Source organism: Petromyzon marinus, chromosome 40, assembly GCF_048934315.1.
Source record: "Petromyzon marinus isolate PM22_M1 ecotype Great Lakes invasive population chromosome 40, UKy_Petmar_22M1.pri1.0, whole genome shotgun sequence".
NCBI classification, from domain to species: domain Eukaryota; kingdom Metazoa; phylum Chordata; class Hyperoartia; order Petromyzontiformes; family Petromyzontidae; genus Petromyzon; species Petromyzon marinus.
The window spans coordinates 8,698,846-8,718,396 of record NC_133706.1 but is presented as its reverse complement, the minus strand read 5'-3'; the positions used below and the strand labels follow the sequence as shown (position 1 = coordinate 8,718,396).

Genomic DNA, 19,551 nt, shown 5'->3' with positions numbered 1-19,551 from the left:
TGCGAATGGCGTTGTGAACAAGTGACACGGTGATGTTGACACTATTGCCAATGTTAATAGTCACACTTGTGGTTAGTGCCATCGTGAATGGTGGCACGCTCAGGTGACACTATGGACAAAATATAAATACTTACGCTGTGAATAGCGACGCGAAAAGTGACACACTGTAGTGATAGTAATAGGTTTTTACCATTTTTATCTGGCACAAAAAACTGACACCTTTATACAAGGCATCATGTTTGCAATAACCACAACACAAGTAGTCAAAATGCAAACAAAAAAGACAACTCTGATAATAGGCACTGTCACTGTAGTGACCTTTTGATTTAAAGCTTTCGTGATTGCAGTAATTCATATTCTTAGCTCTTTCGGTAAAATCACGTTGAAGGGAAACAATAAAATAATAAAATATATATAAAACAATAAAAAAATTCTCACGACGTTTCGACCATAACGCAAACGGTCGAAAGGTCGTGAGAATTTTAATTGTTTTATATATATTTTATTATTTTATTGTTTCCCTTCAACGTGACTTTACAGAAAGAGCTAAGAATATATAGTGACCTTGTTAATAGTTACACTGTGAATAGTGGCACACTGAAGTCAGCCTGTGCATAGTTACACTGTCAATAGTGACGCTGTCAAGTGACATTGTACATTCACCACCACGTGGGCAGTAGGGGGCGACAGAGATACGTGCGCCTGTGATGTCTATGATGTGCCAGTGATGTGCCAGCGATTGTCCAGTGACATCCCAGTGATATGTCAGCAATGTGTCTGTGATGGGTAAATTATGTGCGAGTGATGTGCTAGTGATCTTCCAGTGATGTGTCAGTAATATGCTCGTGATTGTATAATGATCTGCTTGTGATGTGCCAGTGATGTGCCAATTATATTCCAGTGATCTGCTAGTGCTCTTTCAGTGATGTGCCAGTAATAGGCTCCTGAGCTGCTAATGATCTGCCAGCGATGTGCTAGGCATGTGCCAATGATGTGCCAGTGACGTGCCAATTATACGCCAGTGATCTGATAGTGATGTGCTAAGTGATTTTCCAATGATGTACCAGTGATGTGCCAATGTCAGCCACGTCAGCCCCGCCCACTCTTGCAATCCCCGCCTACTTTTACATAACCACGCCCACTCAATTATAGCACTGTACACTACTGTACGATATACCTTGTGGAAATTAACATGTTGATTAAATTAGCATGATGTTAATTTACTGTAGGGTGAAATATATTGATGTAATACAGTATAACAAACTGAGATATATACTGCAGCAGCTGGATGTCATGCAGCAGACAAATATAAATTTATTACGTGATTCCAATACTTGATACAATAATATTTAAATAAATATTGAAATATTATTAACTAATATGCTAAATGGAAACTACAGTGATGATGGTGTTTAACTTAAAATAAATTTAATCAGGTTAATTTATGTACGAGAAGTATATATTTTAATCAGGCACTTCAGCCAGCTTTACGGACAGCCCCGCGGCAGTGGCTGGGGGGGGTGGGGCGAGAGAAGAGTTAACCGCGGGTCCTACGCCCCTCGCGCGACCTCCAATTTACAATTCCCAACACGTATCAGCAAATGCGGCTCTCCCATTGGCGCGGGCGGACGGCACGCGGTGACCGGCGGACCAATAGCGCCGGGGAACCGGGCCGCCCCGCGCCTATGCATGGTGGGAGTTGCGGTTCTGTGTTGAAGGCCCAGGGACAGGTGGAGGAGGAGGGAGGACACGGGGAGAGAGCGGCGCTGGGCACGGGGAGAGCGGCAAGGAGAGAGCGGCACGGGGAGAGCGGCGCTGGGCACGGGGAGAGCGGCGCTGGGCACGGGGAGAGCGGCGCTGGGCACGGGGAGAGCGGCGCTGGGCACGGGGAGAGCGGCGCTGGGCACGGGGAGTGCGGCGCTGGGCACGGGGAGAGCGGCGCTGGGCACGGGGAGAGCGGCGCTGGGCACGGGAACGCGGGCAGATAGATCATGGTGAGACCAGCCAGTAGGAGCTGCAGCATGCAGCAGCAGGGTTAGACTGGCGGCTGTCTCCCTCCGTGTGAGTGTCGAAGTGTAGGGGTGCGTGCGTGTGTGTGTGTAGGTGCAGCGGTGATTGTATTGGGGTGGGTGGGGGGATGTGTGATAGCGTAGGTCAATGAATGGCCGTGCGTCGATGCATGGTGATATGTTGAGGTGTGTGGATGTGTAGGGGCCGTGTAGGTCAATGTATGGGCGATGTCTAAGTTGTGTGGCGTAGCGGAGTCGCTGTCGGTATACGAGGGACTGTCTAGGTGACTGAATGGGGGATGTGTGAAGGTGAAAGTATGGGGCAATGTGTGGCAGTGGAGGTCAATGTATGGGTGTGTCTGTGTGGCGGTGTATTTGTGTGTGTGTGTCAATGTACGGGGATCTGTGTAGGGGTGTGTGTGGATATGTGTCGGTCAATGTATTGGGGACGTTAATGTTTGTAGCCGAGTCGGAGTCAATGTATGAGGGTGGAATTGTGAAGGGGGGTTTGGGGGGGGGGGTGTTTTGGTGAACGTGAATGGGGTATGGGGGGGATGTGTGATTTGTGTAGGTCAGTGGTATGGATCTGTGTTATTGCACGAGGTTGGTCTGTAGCAAAATAGGAGTGTGTTTAAGTAATTGTATGGGCATGTTTGTGTGTAACTATAAAGGGGTGTAGGTGTGTAATTCGACAAGTGAATGTGCATTAGGCGTGCAATGCGGGGGGGGGGGGGGTAGGAGTGCCGGCATGAATAGATGCCTGCCATCAGCACTTGGCCCAACATCCTGTGTGAGTGGAGGTGTGTGTTTTAGATGCTAAGGGTACGTGTGGCTGTATGTAAATATATGTAAGTCATTGGCTGCTTGGAAATGTATTTCTACGTTTAGCTCTTTATATATACATGTAATTCCTGTTCTGTACATGAATGTATCTACATATTATATGAGTGGCATTGGCCGTGTTCAGCTCCTGTGTTTAACTTAGCGGCCCACTGCACGTCCGTGTGGCTGTACAGTGTCAGTCGACTCGCTGTGTGCACTTTGAGTGATGGTGTCTGCGTGTGCCAGCGTGTGCGTGATGACTGCAACGTTGATTTTTTTTTGTTGCGCTGAACCTTCTATCTTATATCTTTGCGTACAGGTGCCAACACCCAAATGCAAAACACTCCTTTGTGTGGGATGCAAAATCTCATTGCTTGAAAATAGATGTAGCTGTTCCCAGTTTAAAAACAGCAGGGTTATACTCTTGAAATGGGGTAGAATGGTCGCACAGTTGTTGGTGCACTTTGCTATGATCCGGTGGTCCAGGTTGGATTCCCATCTTACGCTTTACGCACCTCCGATGAGCACGGTTGGCTGCGCACACTGCGAAAAAAGTTCAACATGAATGCATGCACACAATTTCTATTTAAAGCTTTCGTGACTGCAAGGATTCATCTTCTTTGGTTCTTTCGGTAAAGTCACGTAGAATGAGAATAAAATAATAAATTGATAAAATAAAATAACACGATAAAATTCTCACGACGTTTCGGCCACAACACAAGCGTCCTTCATCAGGTGAAGGGACGAGACTGTCTGTCCTCCAGACAGCGCTGTCCTCCAGACAGTCTCCTCCCTTCACCTGATGAAGGCCGCTTGTGTTGTGGCCGAAACGTCGTGAGAATTTTATTGTGTTATTTTTTTTATCAATTTATTGTTTTATTCTCATTCTACGTGACTTTACCGAAAGAACCAAAGAAGATGCATACACACATTTAACACGAGTGGTGAGTGATGTGAGAACCGGTCCTGTCCTCCTCCCCCTCTTCACCGGCCCGCAGTGAATAAGCCTCCACGGCCGACATAGCATAGCGAGGCCTTCAACCATTTGGTGGATTGGAAATGGATATAATTTAATCTAGATTTTAAAGCTTTCGTCACTGCAGGAATCCATACTCTCTGGTTCTTTCGGTAAAGTCACGTAGGTATGAAATAATATAATTTATATTTACTCGGAACATTTTTAGGCGACTGCATTGTAAGTGGTGTACAAACGCGTCCAACTAAAACTGACCACATTTGCCGTTTATGCGAATTAACACGGCCTTATAACCAAATCGAGTATATAAATGTGGATAGCATTTTAGGCAGTGTTTCTCTGCAGAAGGGTAATTGCCTATAATAGCATTCTACTATGTCCAGCATTATTCTCTTTTAAGAATAATATTGGAGGAAAATGTATATATGTGTTCACAAAAGTTTTACAGTAATGTAATCGGCGAAAAATAATGTCTTTATTGGGCCTGGTTTCAAAGAGCTCCTGTTTAAAATTCCAGGTCTGCTTTGCAAAATACACATGGTGTCTTTTGCTGGGCTGTCACCTTCGCTCGTGTGTGGTTTGGCGCTTTCAATAGGTTCTCACTAACAAACACTTACTCTGATACGTACACCGGTATCATGTGACGATGCTGATCACATTGTACACGTGCCTGGTTGACCAAAGCGTAAACATTGTGACGGAACTTTCACACCTTCAGCAGTCACGTGTAATTGATCAAAACTATTCCTTCTCGTTTATTATTGATACAAAAAAAATGAGCCACCAATTTGCCTGTGAAAGAGTAGGCTGTGAAGTCTTCACAGAAACTTCGTAAACGTCAAGAGGAAGAAAGGTTAAGAACACCCTCGCTGAATCTCCTAACATTTTGCTGAAACTGCTCCGCTCATTGAACCCAGTGTAAATCTGCAGATTGTAATCACGCCCCTGGAAGCCCGTATACAGGGTTGTTTCCATAGTTGTGTTTTTGGAAGGGCGAAGGTAAAAGCCACCGTTGTTAGGTGTGTTTCTGGGTTTGTATGGTGCGGGCGAGATCCTGTGGCAGGGCGAGTTGAACTGGCTCACGCTGGTCTCAGAGGGGAGTGGTATTTTCTTGTTTTTTGTGACAATAGTACAGCGTTAGTGAGGAGATCATCTACAGGTAGTAGGGGGGGAGGTGCACAGTGAATCGTGTGCTACGGTAAACCGAGTTCGGTTCCTGGCAATGGATAGCACCAGCGATGATTGGTGTCTGAACCTATCCTGAGCCTACCCTAGGTCAACTGAGCCTCAAATGAGTGCCTGTGCTGTGTATTAACATCAGCACGTGGGGAGACAATGTTGGTGGGGCATGGTGCTAGACACACCATCTCCTCGTGTGCTGTGCGCAGACCTTAACAAGTGCTCCTCAAAACAGCACTTGCCCGAGCCAGTCGGTATGACTAAACCAAGGAATCTGTGTGCGTGCGTGCGTGCGCGTGCGTGCGTGTGTGTGGTGCAGGGTGTGATAGGTGTGCAGCTCGTGTTGAGCATGGTGGTGGCAAGCCTCCTGCAAAAGTTCTCCCCCTACTTCTCATTCGCCCGATGGTTGCTCTGCAATGGCAGGTGAGAATCGCCGACCGCCTTCCCCATCCTCCCTTCCCACCCCCCGTGGCCCATCGTCTTCGCTTCCCCAACTCTTGCCGCAATAATGAGAGAACCGCCCACCTCCGAAGTCAAAGCGACACGCGTAGGGCAACGCTTTTACCGCGAGGAAAGTTGGAGCGGACTCGAGCAGGATGCACCCGGCAGGAAAATAAACGGAGGGGCGGCATCCACTTGAATATATTTTGCAACGCTCGGGAAGTGAGGTGCATTGGCGTTGCCGCACGAGACCAGAGGGCATTGAGAAAGCTCCTTGAGCCAGGCCAGCAGTGGATTGAGAATGGCTACAAGAGGTGAAGATGCTCGATGGGTGCCAGGCAAATGTGGCCCCCCGATGTTCGCTTTGCTCACGCTTGCAGATTCCAGGCAAGAAGTTGGCAGCTGTGGTGAGCGTCACAAACTGTCAGCAGACGCATGCCACCAGGTGCTGGTTACGCAGCGCTCATGAGGAGGGGGGACCCCTTAGAAATCCTCGGAAGTTCCTGCGGTGGCTGCTCGTTTTTGAAAAGAAAAAATAAATTGTCCGCCCATTTTCGTCACAGTCGGCAACGCGGCTTTGTAATCTGCAGCAGCGCGCGTGTGCGTGTCTTCGTAGTTGCTTTGCTGAATATTACACATCGTTTTGGATGGGGGGGGGGGGGGTGTTTGTCGTCGCGTATTTTTTGTTGTTTTGTGCTGGCGTGTAATGAACTCCGATTTGCCGTCCATCAAACTCCTGTTCTCGTGCACACACGCATTCAATGCGAGAGATCCACAAAAAGTAGCAAACCCTATTCGGTGCGTGCAGAATCACACCCGGCTCATGTTTGGCCTGGTACACGATCTCTAGCTTCTCACGTGCTCATCATAAACTGTAATAGAAGGGTAGCGAGTAGTGGTAGGGTGCCACTCAATTTCAGTTTTCTTGGAATCGCACGCTTGCAATTTGTTACGTTTGCTGCTACAGTCGAAAATGTCATTTCAAATTTGATAATATTTACAGGTTTGCTCAGGGATCCCCTCCACATCTTATCTGCATCTATGCCTATACCATCACTATGTATTGACTGGAATTCATGTTCAAACATTTTTGAGTGTCCAGCAAATATTTAGATATTGCATTTAAACTCAGTGCTAAATCCAGGATGCGTAACCTTGAATAATAGCAAACCTGAATTTCGAGTGGCGCCCTCGTCGGTAGCTTGTTTAAAAGTAATGTTATTACTCTGTGTGCACCCGTGGCCAAATCAAGCTGAATGATGATCAATATAATCAAGATCTCTGAAACCAAGAGGGGTTGAGCCTGGGTGTTGTGCTTGCATGAGTGACCACCATGCGCAGCAAGTTGATGTAGCTAACGTGGTGGGCAGCAGAGAGCAGTCCCACAACATCTGTTGCTTCACTGAACTTTCTATGCGTCCTCCTTTGCTAACTCGCACTCACCAGCATGGTGAAGTATGGTCAAACGACCCGCACAGCTTGCATGGTGTGGGTAGGCCCTCAGCCAACAGTGGAGTGACAAATTGGACATGCGTACGTGTACACGTATTGTATGTACGTACTGTGGGTGTCTTGCTATTACAACTGTTCCATTCCTTCTTGCACGCACACACACACACGTGCACACACACGTGCAGCCTGGTGCGTTACCGACACCCTTCAGACGAGGAGCTGATGAATTTGGCCGGGAAGCAGGTGCCCAAGGGAAAGTTCAAGAAGGACAGGTACGGAGAGAGTGTGTGTGTGTGCGCGCGTGGGTATTTGTGTGGGTTTGTGGGAAGCGGTAGTGTAGTGTTTAGCGCTCTGCGCTACGAACCCGGCGACCCGGGTTCCATTCCCCCAGTGACGATTATCTGAACCGGTCCTGTAAGCATTGCTACTGAGTGGACAAGGGCAGATGGGCGTGGTGCTGGCTACCCACCCCCTCGTGTGCCGTGCTGGCCTTCGTAGGCGCTAATCGTTTACAGCACTTGCCCCAACAGTCTGTTCACGCTATTAGGGGGGTGGGGGGGGGAATCGTTATCTTTGTGAACTTGTTACTGCAACCCATTGGATGAATTCTCCTATCCAATATACCTCTGGTGGCTTAGGCTCCTGTGCCAGGTCAAGACAGTGCCCCCGTTTTCTTAAGTGTCTTTTTTTTCCATATATATATCGTTTTTATGCATCCTCACTCCCTGTGGTGCACAATGGTGTGTTCGGAATCTTGTGATGCTCTCAAGTTTGGATTGGGGCCAGAGAATCTCTTTCCTTATGGTAGGCTCAATGGGACTTTCAGATGATCCGATAACGGCACGAAGAATAACATCTCTGTCGACGGAGTATAAAGAGTCCCTTGGAGTGACGGAAGAGACTGAGCGTGCTTCACTTAGAAACCCGGTTTCATTGGAAGGAAAAAATTATATCCTTCGAGTACCCAATTAGTGCAGATAAGATGCTCGCAGCGACAAATGAATGTGGTTGGCAAACGTTCAGAGGTGGGAAGCCTTATGTGGTCACTGACCATCTGAAATGAAATCTCATAGGGCCTAGGTTCCCCACCTCTACCATGAGGCTAAACGTGGGACATTTGTCTAGTGTGTACTTGTCTGTATATATATGTGTATGTTTACACCTCACCGCCACAATGAAGAATCGTGGCTGTTGATGTTGTGCATTTTCCACAACACCCCGTCAGGGTAAACAGGAGATGTTTGTCTTGTGTGTGTATGCCACGTGTTTTGTCTTGTGTGTGTATGCCGCGTGTTGCTGTGTTTGTTTACACACGTGCAGGAAGGAGAATGGGACTGCCGGGAAACCAGCAACGGTGCCCAAGGACATTGAGCTGCAGCTGGAAACGAAACCCGTGTCTCCTATGGACGCACTGGGTCAGTCCAAATAAACACAAATGTTCTCTGTGCAGCCATGCAGACTCAAGGGACACGTGCTGTGAGCAAGCACCTGTTAAAGTCAACCATAAGGGGGAGTCTGTGTGTGACCAGGTGCACATCTGGCCAACTCGCACACTGCACCAGGTACTCATTGTTGAGGCTCGGTTGCCCGGGCCAAGTTAAAGCTGCTACCCCTTGCCGCTCATGCTGTGCATCGCCAGAAGTTTTAATGCGGGTTGCTATGATTATTGCACACACGCCCGCACGCAGGCAGATATCACTCTCAACTGATGTTAGTCATGACCGAGATTGTAATGAGTGTGCTCACCACTGTGTTCTAACCACTGGTCCCCATACACATTATACAAATATTGTTCATTAGCCATTTAACAGGCTGGTGGAGCAATAGCTGTTTTTTTCGTGAGCATCTATTAAATCTGGCACGGTGCATCGAGGGGGTGGGTGGATGTTGCTAGCAACATTCCTGGCTGTGCACGCACGTCCTCGCACATGCACACGTACTCACACACCCACACGTACTCACACACCCGCACGTACTCGCACACCCACACGTACTCACACACCCACACGTACTCGCACACCCGCACGTATTCACACACCCACACGTACTCGCACACCCACACGTACTCGCACGTACTCACACAGCCGCACATACTCGCACACCCGCACGTACTCACACACCCACACGTACTCGCACACCCACACGTACTCACACACCCACACGTACTCACACACCCACACGTACTTGCACAAACTGACCCAGTGTGAGTGGAGAGAGAAGAGTGCATCTAACTAAACACTCCCCCCCCCCCCGCCTGCCACTCTGTACCCCCGTTCAGTGCTGCACTACTACTCCGAGTACCAGTGGCTGCTGGACTTTGCGGTGCACGCGACCCTCGTCTACGTGCTGACCGAGGCCTACTACACAATCGCCGCACCAGCCGGCGAGCTCAACCTGGGCCTGGTCTGGTGTTTGCTCAGCCTCGCGTTCTGCCTGTATCCCCGCCTACAGTCGACGGCCTCTGCACTGCCGTGGACTCTTTACACCCTGCCGCGGTGCTCTGCGTGGTTTGAAAAGCTTTCACGTCGTGATTTACATCGTCGTCGTTATCGTCACCTCTGACCTCCACCGACGGGCAGTAGCCTGTACGTACATGTACAGCCCATTTGTAAATCCACTGCTGGATGAGGGGGCCCGCACCACACCGTGTGGACCGTAGGTGTTATTTGACCACGTATCGGGTTGGTGAAGGTGGGGAGCATGGACGTACAGTACACCAATTGAATTTGTGGCATTGCCATCTGCTCCCCCACGACGTAGCCCAACAGCCTCTAACGCCTGTTACTGCATGGTGGTTGCTCATCCAAGTACAGCCCAGGCTCAATCCTGATGAGGTCAGGCCAGATGGGGTGGTGTGGTCAGAAGCAAATCTCATGAAACGATCTTTGGCAGAATTGGATTATAATTGGAAAAAAAAATGACTTTCAAAAAGGAAATGTAGTGAGATACGTAAAAAAAGGGTTTTCTACTGACAAATAGCTAAACTATACGATGGTAATAATGTTGGTGCACACAGGCTGAAATTCAGAAGTTTACATGTAACCACAACAAGAAGCATCCATGGCTTTTAAATGCAACTCTCAATATTTTTCACAGAAATGAGGGATAACACCTTAAGCATAATATGAAAGAATGTTTCAACGTGCAGGGCGATGGCCTGATAGTGCCCGGGATGAGAATTTGGAATCGAGGAGTTCACAGGCTTGGATACTTTATGAAAACGATGGACAGCACCAGAAAATAATCTGCAGCAAGGGAGTAGTGGGGAGGGAGACGGATCTCGTGGTGTTCGCAGGGTTGAGAGATGTCGAGTGTAGGAGGTCGGGCGATTATAGATGTTTTGGTCTTGTGTCGTGGGGATCGCAGGGTCGCAGTTGGCGCCACGGTGGCTAGGAGATGTTAACTACCTCGCCTGGTATGCAGGAAGTCGTGCGTTCGATCCCGATCCTAACGCCTGTACATTTGGAGTTTGCATGTTCTCCTTGTGGTTCGTGAATTTTTCCTCGGGTCCTCTGGTTTTCCCTCCACTGTCATGATCGACGTGCGTTTCAAGTATTTGGCTGCTATAAATTTCCACACGGTAAGCCACTTCGTTGAGCTATCAATAGTTGCCAGGTCACTTCTGAAAAAGAGCTGTACGGCTCAGTGGGCCTTACCTGGTAAAATGACAATGTTTTTAATAGTTTAGTTGTAGTTCTTGCATCTTCCTTGACGGTGGGGGGGCGGCAGGAAGGTGCTCTTCTCGTTGACGGGGCAGTACTTCGGGGCGGAGGGTGGTGGCGAGCGATCGCTGTGCGTCACCTTCGGCTTTTTCTTCTTCGTCAAGGCCATGGGTACGCTGATCGTCAGTGAGCGCTTCCTGGAGTTTGGGCTGGACGAAGGTACACACGCACACATACACGCACGCATACACACGCACACGCACGCATTCACAACAACAACTTGGACACGTGGTGGTGAGGTTACCACGGGGTTCGTGCTAGTTTAGGTATACTCGGAGGCCACCTAAAGTGTCGAAGGAGGTCACGGAACAGGCGCAGGTGTTATGTCCACTTCCACCTTGCTGTATTTTAGCCCCCTGGCACTCTGTTCATTTCGAGTATTGCTCCTTCGCCTCCCATTGTTGGAGAACAGCTGCCGCCAACACTGCATAAACGTCTTGCACGAGCCCCATCCACAGGCCGATGTTGAAATTGGAAATTGGCAAATTGTCCTGATGCAGGACCCTCTTTAAAAAGGCTTGAGACTTTCCACATGGATAATTAACACGGACATTATGGCTATCGTTTCCACACCCAATCCTTGTTTGTCTGTTCCACTTTGCAAGAGGCCTCTCTGTGAGTGACGTATTCTACTCCTTGCAGGTTTCACAAACTTCTCGGAAAATGCCATTGGATTTCTGCATCAGCAGGGCCTGGAGTCAGCGTGAGTGCAAAAAAGGGATTTGTGACTTGTATATCACTTCTTTCGTACTGTACGTAGCTAACCGTGCTAATCGGCGATGCTGGGGAAGGACACCAAACTAAACACAAAAAGCAATTCTAAAGAAATTGGTTTTCAATCTAAATGTAAAAGTGCATAGCTCTAGTGGCTTCCTAATATCAGAAGGAAGAGCATTCCAGACAGCCGCAGAAGCGAAGCGCATTTGAAAGTGGGCGATGCAGTAACCTTTGTTCTATGGCTAGACAAATCTTCTGCGAAGAAAACCGGAGTTTATGTAATCGTCTGAGCCAAAACCCATTAATCAGTCTCCCCTTGTCTCGTCTGCCCTTATGGCCTTGGGCCCTCAATGCCAGTCCTTGAGGCCAGCTCTAATTTTTTTTTCAGTTCTCGTTTTTGACCTTGGCTTCAGGGGGTCTTCGGTCCAGGGACTATGAAGACTCAGGCCGTGATTGGAACTAGTCGGGTGTAATTTGCCAAAATAACAACCCGCCATACAAACTTCTAAACGTTGATGGGATTGCTTAATTTATCTGCGAAAAAATATATTGCTTTCTAAGAACTTTATTGTGGGGAGGTTTCATAGTTCTGTACTGCAACCTGAACGTTGCTCGTTGTAGTCGGCCGGCCGAAAGCACTGAGGCCATGACTGGCCTTGGCACTGGCTTCTACTTGAAAGGCTTTCAGTCTGAACCTCAGCCTTGCCCTCCTGGGTACTGCCCTTCAATCCAAACCACTCGCACCCCCGCCCCTCCCATCCTGCTGCTCAGTGGACCCATTTCCAAGCTGACCTTCAAGGCGGTGCTGGCCGTGTTCTGCGCTGTGATTGGAGCGTTTCTCACGTTCCCCGGACTCCGATTGGCCAAGATGCACCTGGACGCGCTCACCCTCTACGCCCATAAGCCGTTCACGCAGTAAGGGTCTGGGGTCCGGGGGGGATATTGTGGAGTGAAGTCGTTTGAAAGCACGTGTGCATGTTTGTGTGTGTGTGTGCGCATGTGTGGAGGGGGAGCAATGGTGTATTAGTTAGTGCATTGTGCTACGAACTGGGAAATCTGGGTGAGATTCCTGTCCGCAGTTAACTCTTTGTCTCCAGGTCTCTCATCTGTCTCTTGTTTATCTCTCTTTCCAATCGATAACGTTAGTTGTGTCTACATCTGTCTCGTTTCTCTCTTTTCATCTCACTAATGTGGAGCTGTACGTCTTGCTGGATCGTATTGCGGCGATTCACTTCGAGAACCTTTGCAGGCCACATCTGGGTTGTGGGCCACCTGTTGATGTATTGTTGCCTGCGTGTGTGCACATAGGGCCATGCTGCACCTGAACTTCCTGGCGCCGCTGCTGGTGGCATTGCTGTGGGTGAAGCCCATAGCGCGAGACTACCTCATGAATATGCCCATGGGCCGAGGACAGAGACTGCATCTGTGGGTACCCTCGCCACTCACGCTGTCAATGCAATGGTAGCACGGTCGTAATTCTTCGTAGGCGGCACGTGCCATGGACCCGGTGACTTGACACTCGCGTGACACTCAACTGAACCTTGTCGGACGTTCACCCCCCGTTGCCTAACGCTCGCCACCCATCAATTCGTCGAGCTCTCGCCACACGAAACAATTTTACTGCGAAACAAATGACGATCGGGCCAAAAGCGTTTTCGAGCACGTAGGAACGGAAACCGTCACGGCGAAGTCCATCCGTCTCTTTAGTGGCGGACGGCCATCGTGAGCCGGGATGCAGCACGAGGAGCCGGGCCCGTGTGAGTGAGCTGGCGCTGTAGTGCAGTACAATCAAATCGGACCCCCGGCGAAATCGCCGATCAGAGATCTGAAAGTAGGCGTGATGTTGCCCCAAGGGGCATGACTTTTTGCCCATATATGGTATTGTGGATCATGAATCGAGGTTAATTGTATCCATTCTACCCAGTCGATCTGGAAGCCAGCTCAGAGTCGATTGTAATTTGCGGGTTAACCACTGCGTTGATTCATTGTGAATCGATCCATGGATCGAGTAATCCCCCACTGGTTGTGACATGCCCCCTTTTTTTGAATTGGCCAATATTTGCATGATAGGCGATTCCGTCGCAGTGCGTTTTTTTTTATCGTTTCACAGCGCCCATCTTTTAATTCCGCCAGGTTGACGCCCGAGGGCTTTGACTCCGTCCGTCTCTGGGCCGTCGTGCTGCTGTGTGTCCTGCGGTTGCTGCTCACGCGGTCACACCTGCAGGTACCGTGAGTGAAGCCCACCTTCGGAGCGTCTTCGAGATCACGTGGGCCGATCGAGCACGTCCTCCCCGATTTGGGGCGCCACGGTGGCGAGATGTTAACTACCTCGCCTGGTATACAGGTGTGCGTGGGTTCAATCCCGACCCTGACGCCTGTATATCTGGAGTTTGCGTGTCTCTCTCCCCGTGTTCTCGTGGATTTTTCTCCGGGTCCTCCGGTTTTTCCCCGCACATTTATAATCAACATGCACTTAGAGTATTTGGCCGCTATAAATTTCCGCATGATAAACTACGTCGTTGAGCAATCCTCTGTGGCTAGGTCGCTTCTGAAAAATAACTATATAGGTCAGTGGGCCTTACCTGGTAAAATAAAAATAGTAAGCAATTTATTATTGGGCGTACCGAATAACGCACGGTACAACAATCCCGTAAGCATTGCATTATTTTTATACAATTGGTTTGTGATTTTGTGGATTAAGTTGGATTTTTTTTAAATAGCTATCAGAAATATTTTTTAAAAATCTTTAAATAACGTAAGCTGTAAATGTGCTTTATTTGGTCCTCATGAAAATATGTTTTTTTAATTATGGACATGGATATACCACGATAATGTATCATTAGCTTGATGGTGAACAACCAATATGGTCATGTCTGTAGAGGCCTTCATAATTTTATTGTCAAAAGGCTGATGTTGAAAGCATTTTATGTTTTCATTTGCTGAGACTTAGCTTACACGAGGCATGTTTTATTATCACTTAAAACTTTAATGGAAACGTTTTGAAGAACAAATACAGCAAGAAGGGCACTGATTAACAAAACTTGCAATGGAGTGGCAATGAAGATAGAAACACAAGGGACAAAATGCGATCGCATGCCAGAGTGATGGAATTTCAGCACTTGAGCGGCTTTTCGTACGCGGTAGTGGATTGGTTGTGGTGGTTGTGTGCAGGCTTACCTTGACCTGGCGCGGGAGAGAGTGGACCGGATGAAGCGCGAGGCTGGCCGCATCGGGACGCGCGACCTACAGAAGATGGTGCATTAGCGATCATCGACCCCCTGATTAGGGGGTGGTGGAGCAGGGTGGGGGTGGGGGAGGTGGCGGGGGGGGCAGCTTGGGAGAGTAGCCCTGATCATGAAGTCGTGAGGTGTCATTCGCTTAAATCTGTCCTTGCTTTGAACTTGCCTAAGTGCTGATGAGACTTTGTACTTTCCAAGCTATGACATTTGCCCGGCATTTGACTGTTTTGCACAGAATATAAATAAAGCTATTCATTGTAATCTCTTAACAGGCACGATGCAACACGCTCGTCAGTGACTCGGGGCTAGAAGGAAAAATGTGGAGTAGATGACGTCTCTGCAGCCCGGCGATGCCATTGCCGAATCCTCGGCATAAAAAAATGACCACTGGCCAAAACATCACCTGTGATATATTTTTGATCCTTTTAGGGCAGTGCCAAAGTATGATGAACTTCTTTTGCGCTGTACGTAGCCAACCGTGCTAACTGGAGGTGACATTGACGAGTGCGGGTTTTTGTTATTGGTTGTAGATTTGAAGCTTTCGTGACTGCAAGGATCCATACTCTTTGGTTCTATTCGGTAAAGTCACGTAAAAAACTACAAAAAATAAAAAAAGTCACGTAAAAAACAAAAAATAAAATAAAATTGCACTATCACAATTATAATGTTTATTTGATGGCTATCGTGGATTGTTTCGGCCTGGATGAATCTGTTGTTTTAGCAAGTAGTTTGTCACCCATTGACAATAAGCCTGTGACAGATCCTAGGTTTGAGTACCGGCTGGCCAGCCAATACAACTGCCATGACCATAAACAGACCGCCTATTTATAGGGAGTGTCGAGGCGTGCGCAACTCCGTTAACCAACAGCTGCACGGTTGGGGAATCGGCCCCTTCTTAAAAGACAGGTGGAACAGCGGAGCAGTTGTTCTTCCTCTCCACCATGAACTCTGCCACCAGTTCAATACCCGGCCATGGCTAATATCGGCGGCGAGTGATATCTCAACCAGTCCTTAAAAACCCACCCCCCCCCCCCCCAAAAAAAACCTATCTCTTAAAATCCACACTTGACAAGAGTTGGATAAGAGTGGAATGAAATTAGTTGATGCCCTTTCCCTGCAGCGGAATGTCAACGGGCGTGGTGCTGGCCATACCTCCGCCCTCGTGTGCTGCAACTTGCCTTAATGGAACAGCACTTGACCCAACGGTCAATAAGGACTACACGGGGGGGGGGTTGCTTTTGTCCTGTTTGTGAACGCAGGTGGCGCGCGTGTTCTACTACCTGTGCGTCATAGCCTTGCAGTACCTGGCGCCACTCGTCCTCTTGCTGAATCTTGTCTTTCTGCTCAAGACCCTTGGTATGTGTGAGCACACACAGCGCATATAGACCTACTCTACTTGCTGTGCTGCCTTTTATTGTTACCACCTCCCAGCTCTTCAGTTAAGTATCCCGTGCACGTGACCGCTTCCATCTGTGTGCGATCCACCAACCCTGCTTCAGGCATGCTTACTAGTCTGTGGTTCTAGACTCGTGCAGTTCATGTCAGTGGGTCTTGAACATTTCAGTTTGATTGAACCATTGTCCTTGATTTAGCCAAGCAATGCCGCATTGAGATTGAATAGCACTTTGAATTCAACATTGGCCTCAAACTTTCCTCGTGCACAGGTGGTCACTCCTGGGTAATCCTCCCGGAATCCTTCACTGCTGCCACCCCCGTGGGCCCCTCCTCCGTACCTGTGGCTGCAACGACCTTGCCGCCACTTCCCTCATCCGCGTCGTCATCGGCGGAGGCCCCGTCGTCGGAGAGCTTGGCGGACGATGCCGGTGCGGCAGTCGCCCAGGTGGCGGTGACGATGCAGAGCTTGCGCGCCGTGTTCGCAGCTCCGCTCTACCGGGGCATCCTCTCCTTCCTCACGTGGTGGACATGCGCCTGCTGGTTCACCACCAGCCTCTTCGGACTCATGTACCACCAGTATCTGGTGGCCGCGTGACCGGCCCCAACCGTTTCCCCCCCCCACCCACACATTTCCTCCAACCATCTTTTGCCACTGCCGGGCTGGTGGCGTCCGTATCAGCGTGCACGGTCTCGACTGCCTCGACTGTCCGGACCGGCTGCCTGTGGTGGACATCGAGCTCGTCGTTGTTGAAGTCTTCTGTCTGCTCGTAATGTCTCGTTCTGCCGGTTGTCAGCTGTTGCAGAAGCCTTGCGTTGTTGTAAAATGGGTCAGCCGCAATATTATCACTCGGTTCTACGTGATTTTATTTTTTGTGTCGTCGCCCCTCCACCGCGGCTTGTTGGCCCCCTGTGTTTCCTGCTGATGCTTAACACGTAACGGACTAATGAAGAGCCAAGATGGGAATGTCATGCGCGCGGTCCCCGTCGTGTGATTTGAGACTTGCTTTATCACCCCGGGAAGCGTTCCGTAAGTGTGAACTGCAGCGGTGGTCGTGATGAAGATGGCAGTGATATGCCTGGTATCGATCGGCACAAGCGCGGCACGTGAAGATGAACATGCGCTTGCCGATGCTGAGAACGATGATAACGCGCATGCAGATTTTTCAGGTTGCAAACGCGTGCGGTCATGTAGCCCCCTCCCATCAATGATCATACAGACTCGAAGCCTTGGACGTGCCCGACACTGCAGGTTTTACTGCCGCTATTGGATGAGAGGACGGAAGGACTGATTCACCGTCCCCATTCTCCCGTGTCGTCCTCTCCTCGTAGTCCTCTCCTACACACGGTTGTCAAATATGGAATGCTGTGAATTTGGGGGGAAACGTGTTTCTGTTCATTTCTGCAGCTGAAATGGCAAGATTTGAGTTGCATATTCACAGTGACAAACTTAAAGGTAACATCCCTCCTTTTGCGCGACTACGTGTGTTTATCAGTTCACGCCTATAACCGAGTGTTTCACTTTTAAGTGCAAAGCTGTGTCGCTAAAATCAATGGGGCGGTGGTGATTTAATTTTTGATTCTTGCTTACATTTTTGGTTTCACACTTTGAACATTTCGACTCGCAGTCTGATACCTAGGCACGTTTTCTCTTCATGCATTTTGTTTCCGTGAACACACTTTTCAATACTATTGATTCTGGACTTTAAGAAAACTAGAAAAATAATTTTGACAACACTACCTTCATGCTTCTACACACTGCAGTGCTGCGTGTCTACCAATATTAAGCGTCACTCAAGATGAGTCTTACATTTCAGCAAACTTTCTGCTTGCCTGTGAACGCTGCATCCACGAACATTTTCACGTCAACCACTCGCTTGATACATTGGATGAAGGAACTGTGGCCGTGTCTTTTGATCGACCGACCTGGAGAGTTAGTCGTGAGCCAGTGAGTGGGGACACTTCTAAGTTTTCCCATCCCTGCCCTGGTCTGATGCATGAGCGTGTGTTCCATCTGAACTTTGAGTGCTCGCACTGTGTTCGTAATTAATGGAGCAATATCAAGTCTATGCATGGCCAGTGTTGTGTGCGTTTGAATCAAGATAATTATTTAATTTGTTTTCTGGTCCTTGTTGCTATCGCAGAGGTGAAGGTGTATTCAAAGGACTTTGTACTATCAGACACCGTCCTATTTCCTGCCTGGTATCACTATAGTCAAGAGATCAATGCTACCATGTGGAGCAGGCTTTGCACTTGTGGTGTAAACATGTATCATTTAATCGATTATTATCGATTCCTAACCTCAACGCGTGCATTTTATTCACGTGCGTACGAATCTTAGGTGTTTTTATCTCTTTGTATGTCGGCCAATGGGGTTGACGTCATCCTCGTCAGCCAGTCTTGCCACTGAATTCGCCGCAATGTAAAAAAAACGACTCCTCTCGAATTGAATCGCGGTACATGTTCATTGACTCGCCAGGGTTGGGGGGGGGGGGGTGAATAATTCCACCCCTCTTTTACTGCACACTAATGTCTCGATGTGACCGAGAACAAGGAGTTGTGATCGAGGTGAGTTCCTGCGCTAAGAAATTTATTTTGCACGTCTGCTTTAGCTCGAAAAACCATTCGCTGTGCCCGCACGGAAGCCGTGGGGTTTGGGACGGCCACTTGAAAGATTTCCCAACGCCGTGTGGGGATTTTCGTGTGACGGGTAGCCATGGAATTGTGCCAGACATCACCCTGCGTCACTTTCTGTAAAGTGTGGAGGCGGGGGGGGGAGACCCCCGTCAAAGAAAGCAAAACATGTGGGCAAACATTCGGCGGACGTTTCCATCTCTCTTGAGTTGGTGGTCTGGACAAGGCTTGAGAGCGTTGTACAACCAAATTGTGGCGGTGACGTGGCACGTACACAAGGCGCGAGTGATTTGGGAGTCGTGCCTTTTTTCTGGGATGTTTTTACGTGCAAGCACACCTTTTGGCGTGGTGTCGACATTTCCCCGCCTGTGTTCCCTTGGCGCGGTAACGTGGAGTGACGATTTTTAGGTGGCGCCGTTAAAGAATCGAAGGCGTTTGTCGGTGTTTGTGTTCGGTCGAGATTGCTCGTGACTGATTGAGCGATTTCCCCCCATTTTGCACACTGCCCAATAGATTGTACGAATGTGCGTCTGGAAGATATCCACGAGCATTTTTTTGTTTTTAAGTGTGTGTGTGTGTCTGCGACGTGATGATAATTGAGTTTAGTTTATTTGATGTTCATTTGCCTGCATGGTTTTTAAAATATATGTTTTTGATTTCCTTTGGTGCCAAACATGACTTTTTCTTCTGCCTCCTTTGTTGTACGTTGTGTTTTCTAAACAACTCGACTTGTTTTTAAATAGCACTTTGTGGCCAATGAAGGAGAACGCATGTATATCCAGTCTATTTAATAGGTTTACGTTTCATAGCACGTAAGCAGAGTGGCCAGAGAGAAAGATTTTACATTTCGGGTCCATTATTTTCGTCTCCCCCCCTCCTCTTCCGAACATAGATGGACTCGTCCATCTGAATATACTGTCAAATCGCTCTCCGTGGTGCTAACGTAAAAAAAAACCCGCCACTTTTTT

General features: G+C 48.7%; 1 protein-coding gene across 1 annotated transcript; it reads left to right on the top strand.

Moving 5' to 3' along the window:
* Positions 1-1,606: 1,606 nt before the first annotated feature.
* LOC116950615 (transmembrane protein 161B) lies at positions 1,607-19,243 on the top strand. Its single transcript, XM_032968524.2, has 13 exons — positions 1,607-1,994; positions 5,306-5,409; positions 7,065-7,151; positions 8,200-8,294; positions 9,158-9,314; positions 10,609-10,760; positions 11,244-11,304; positions 12,090-12,233; positions 12,627-12,743; positions 13,452-13,542; positions 14,490-14,573; positions 15,817-15,913; positions 16,222-19,243. Exons 1-13 carry the CDS (start codon positions 1,992-1,994, stop codon positions 16,545-16,547), a joined length of 1,518 nt encoding a protein of 505 aa, XP_032824415.2. The 5' UTR covers positions 1,607-1,991; the 3' UTR covers positions 16,548-19,243.
* The last annotated feature ends 308 nt before the right edge of the window (positions 19,244-19,551 follow it).

Coding starts and splice junctions, on each gene's coding strand:
- LOC116950615 (XM_032968524.2), top strand. Junction 7,152..8,199: donor GGAAAGTTCAAGAAGGACAG/GTACGGAGAGAG, acceptor ACACACGTGCAG/GAAGGAGAATGGGACTGCCG. Junction 8,295..9,157: donor GTCTCCTATGGACGCACTGG/GTCAGTCCAAAT, acceptor ACCCCCGTTCAG/TGCTGCACTACTACTCCGAG.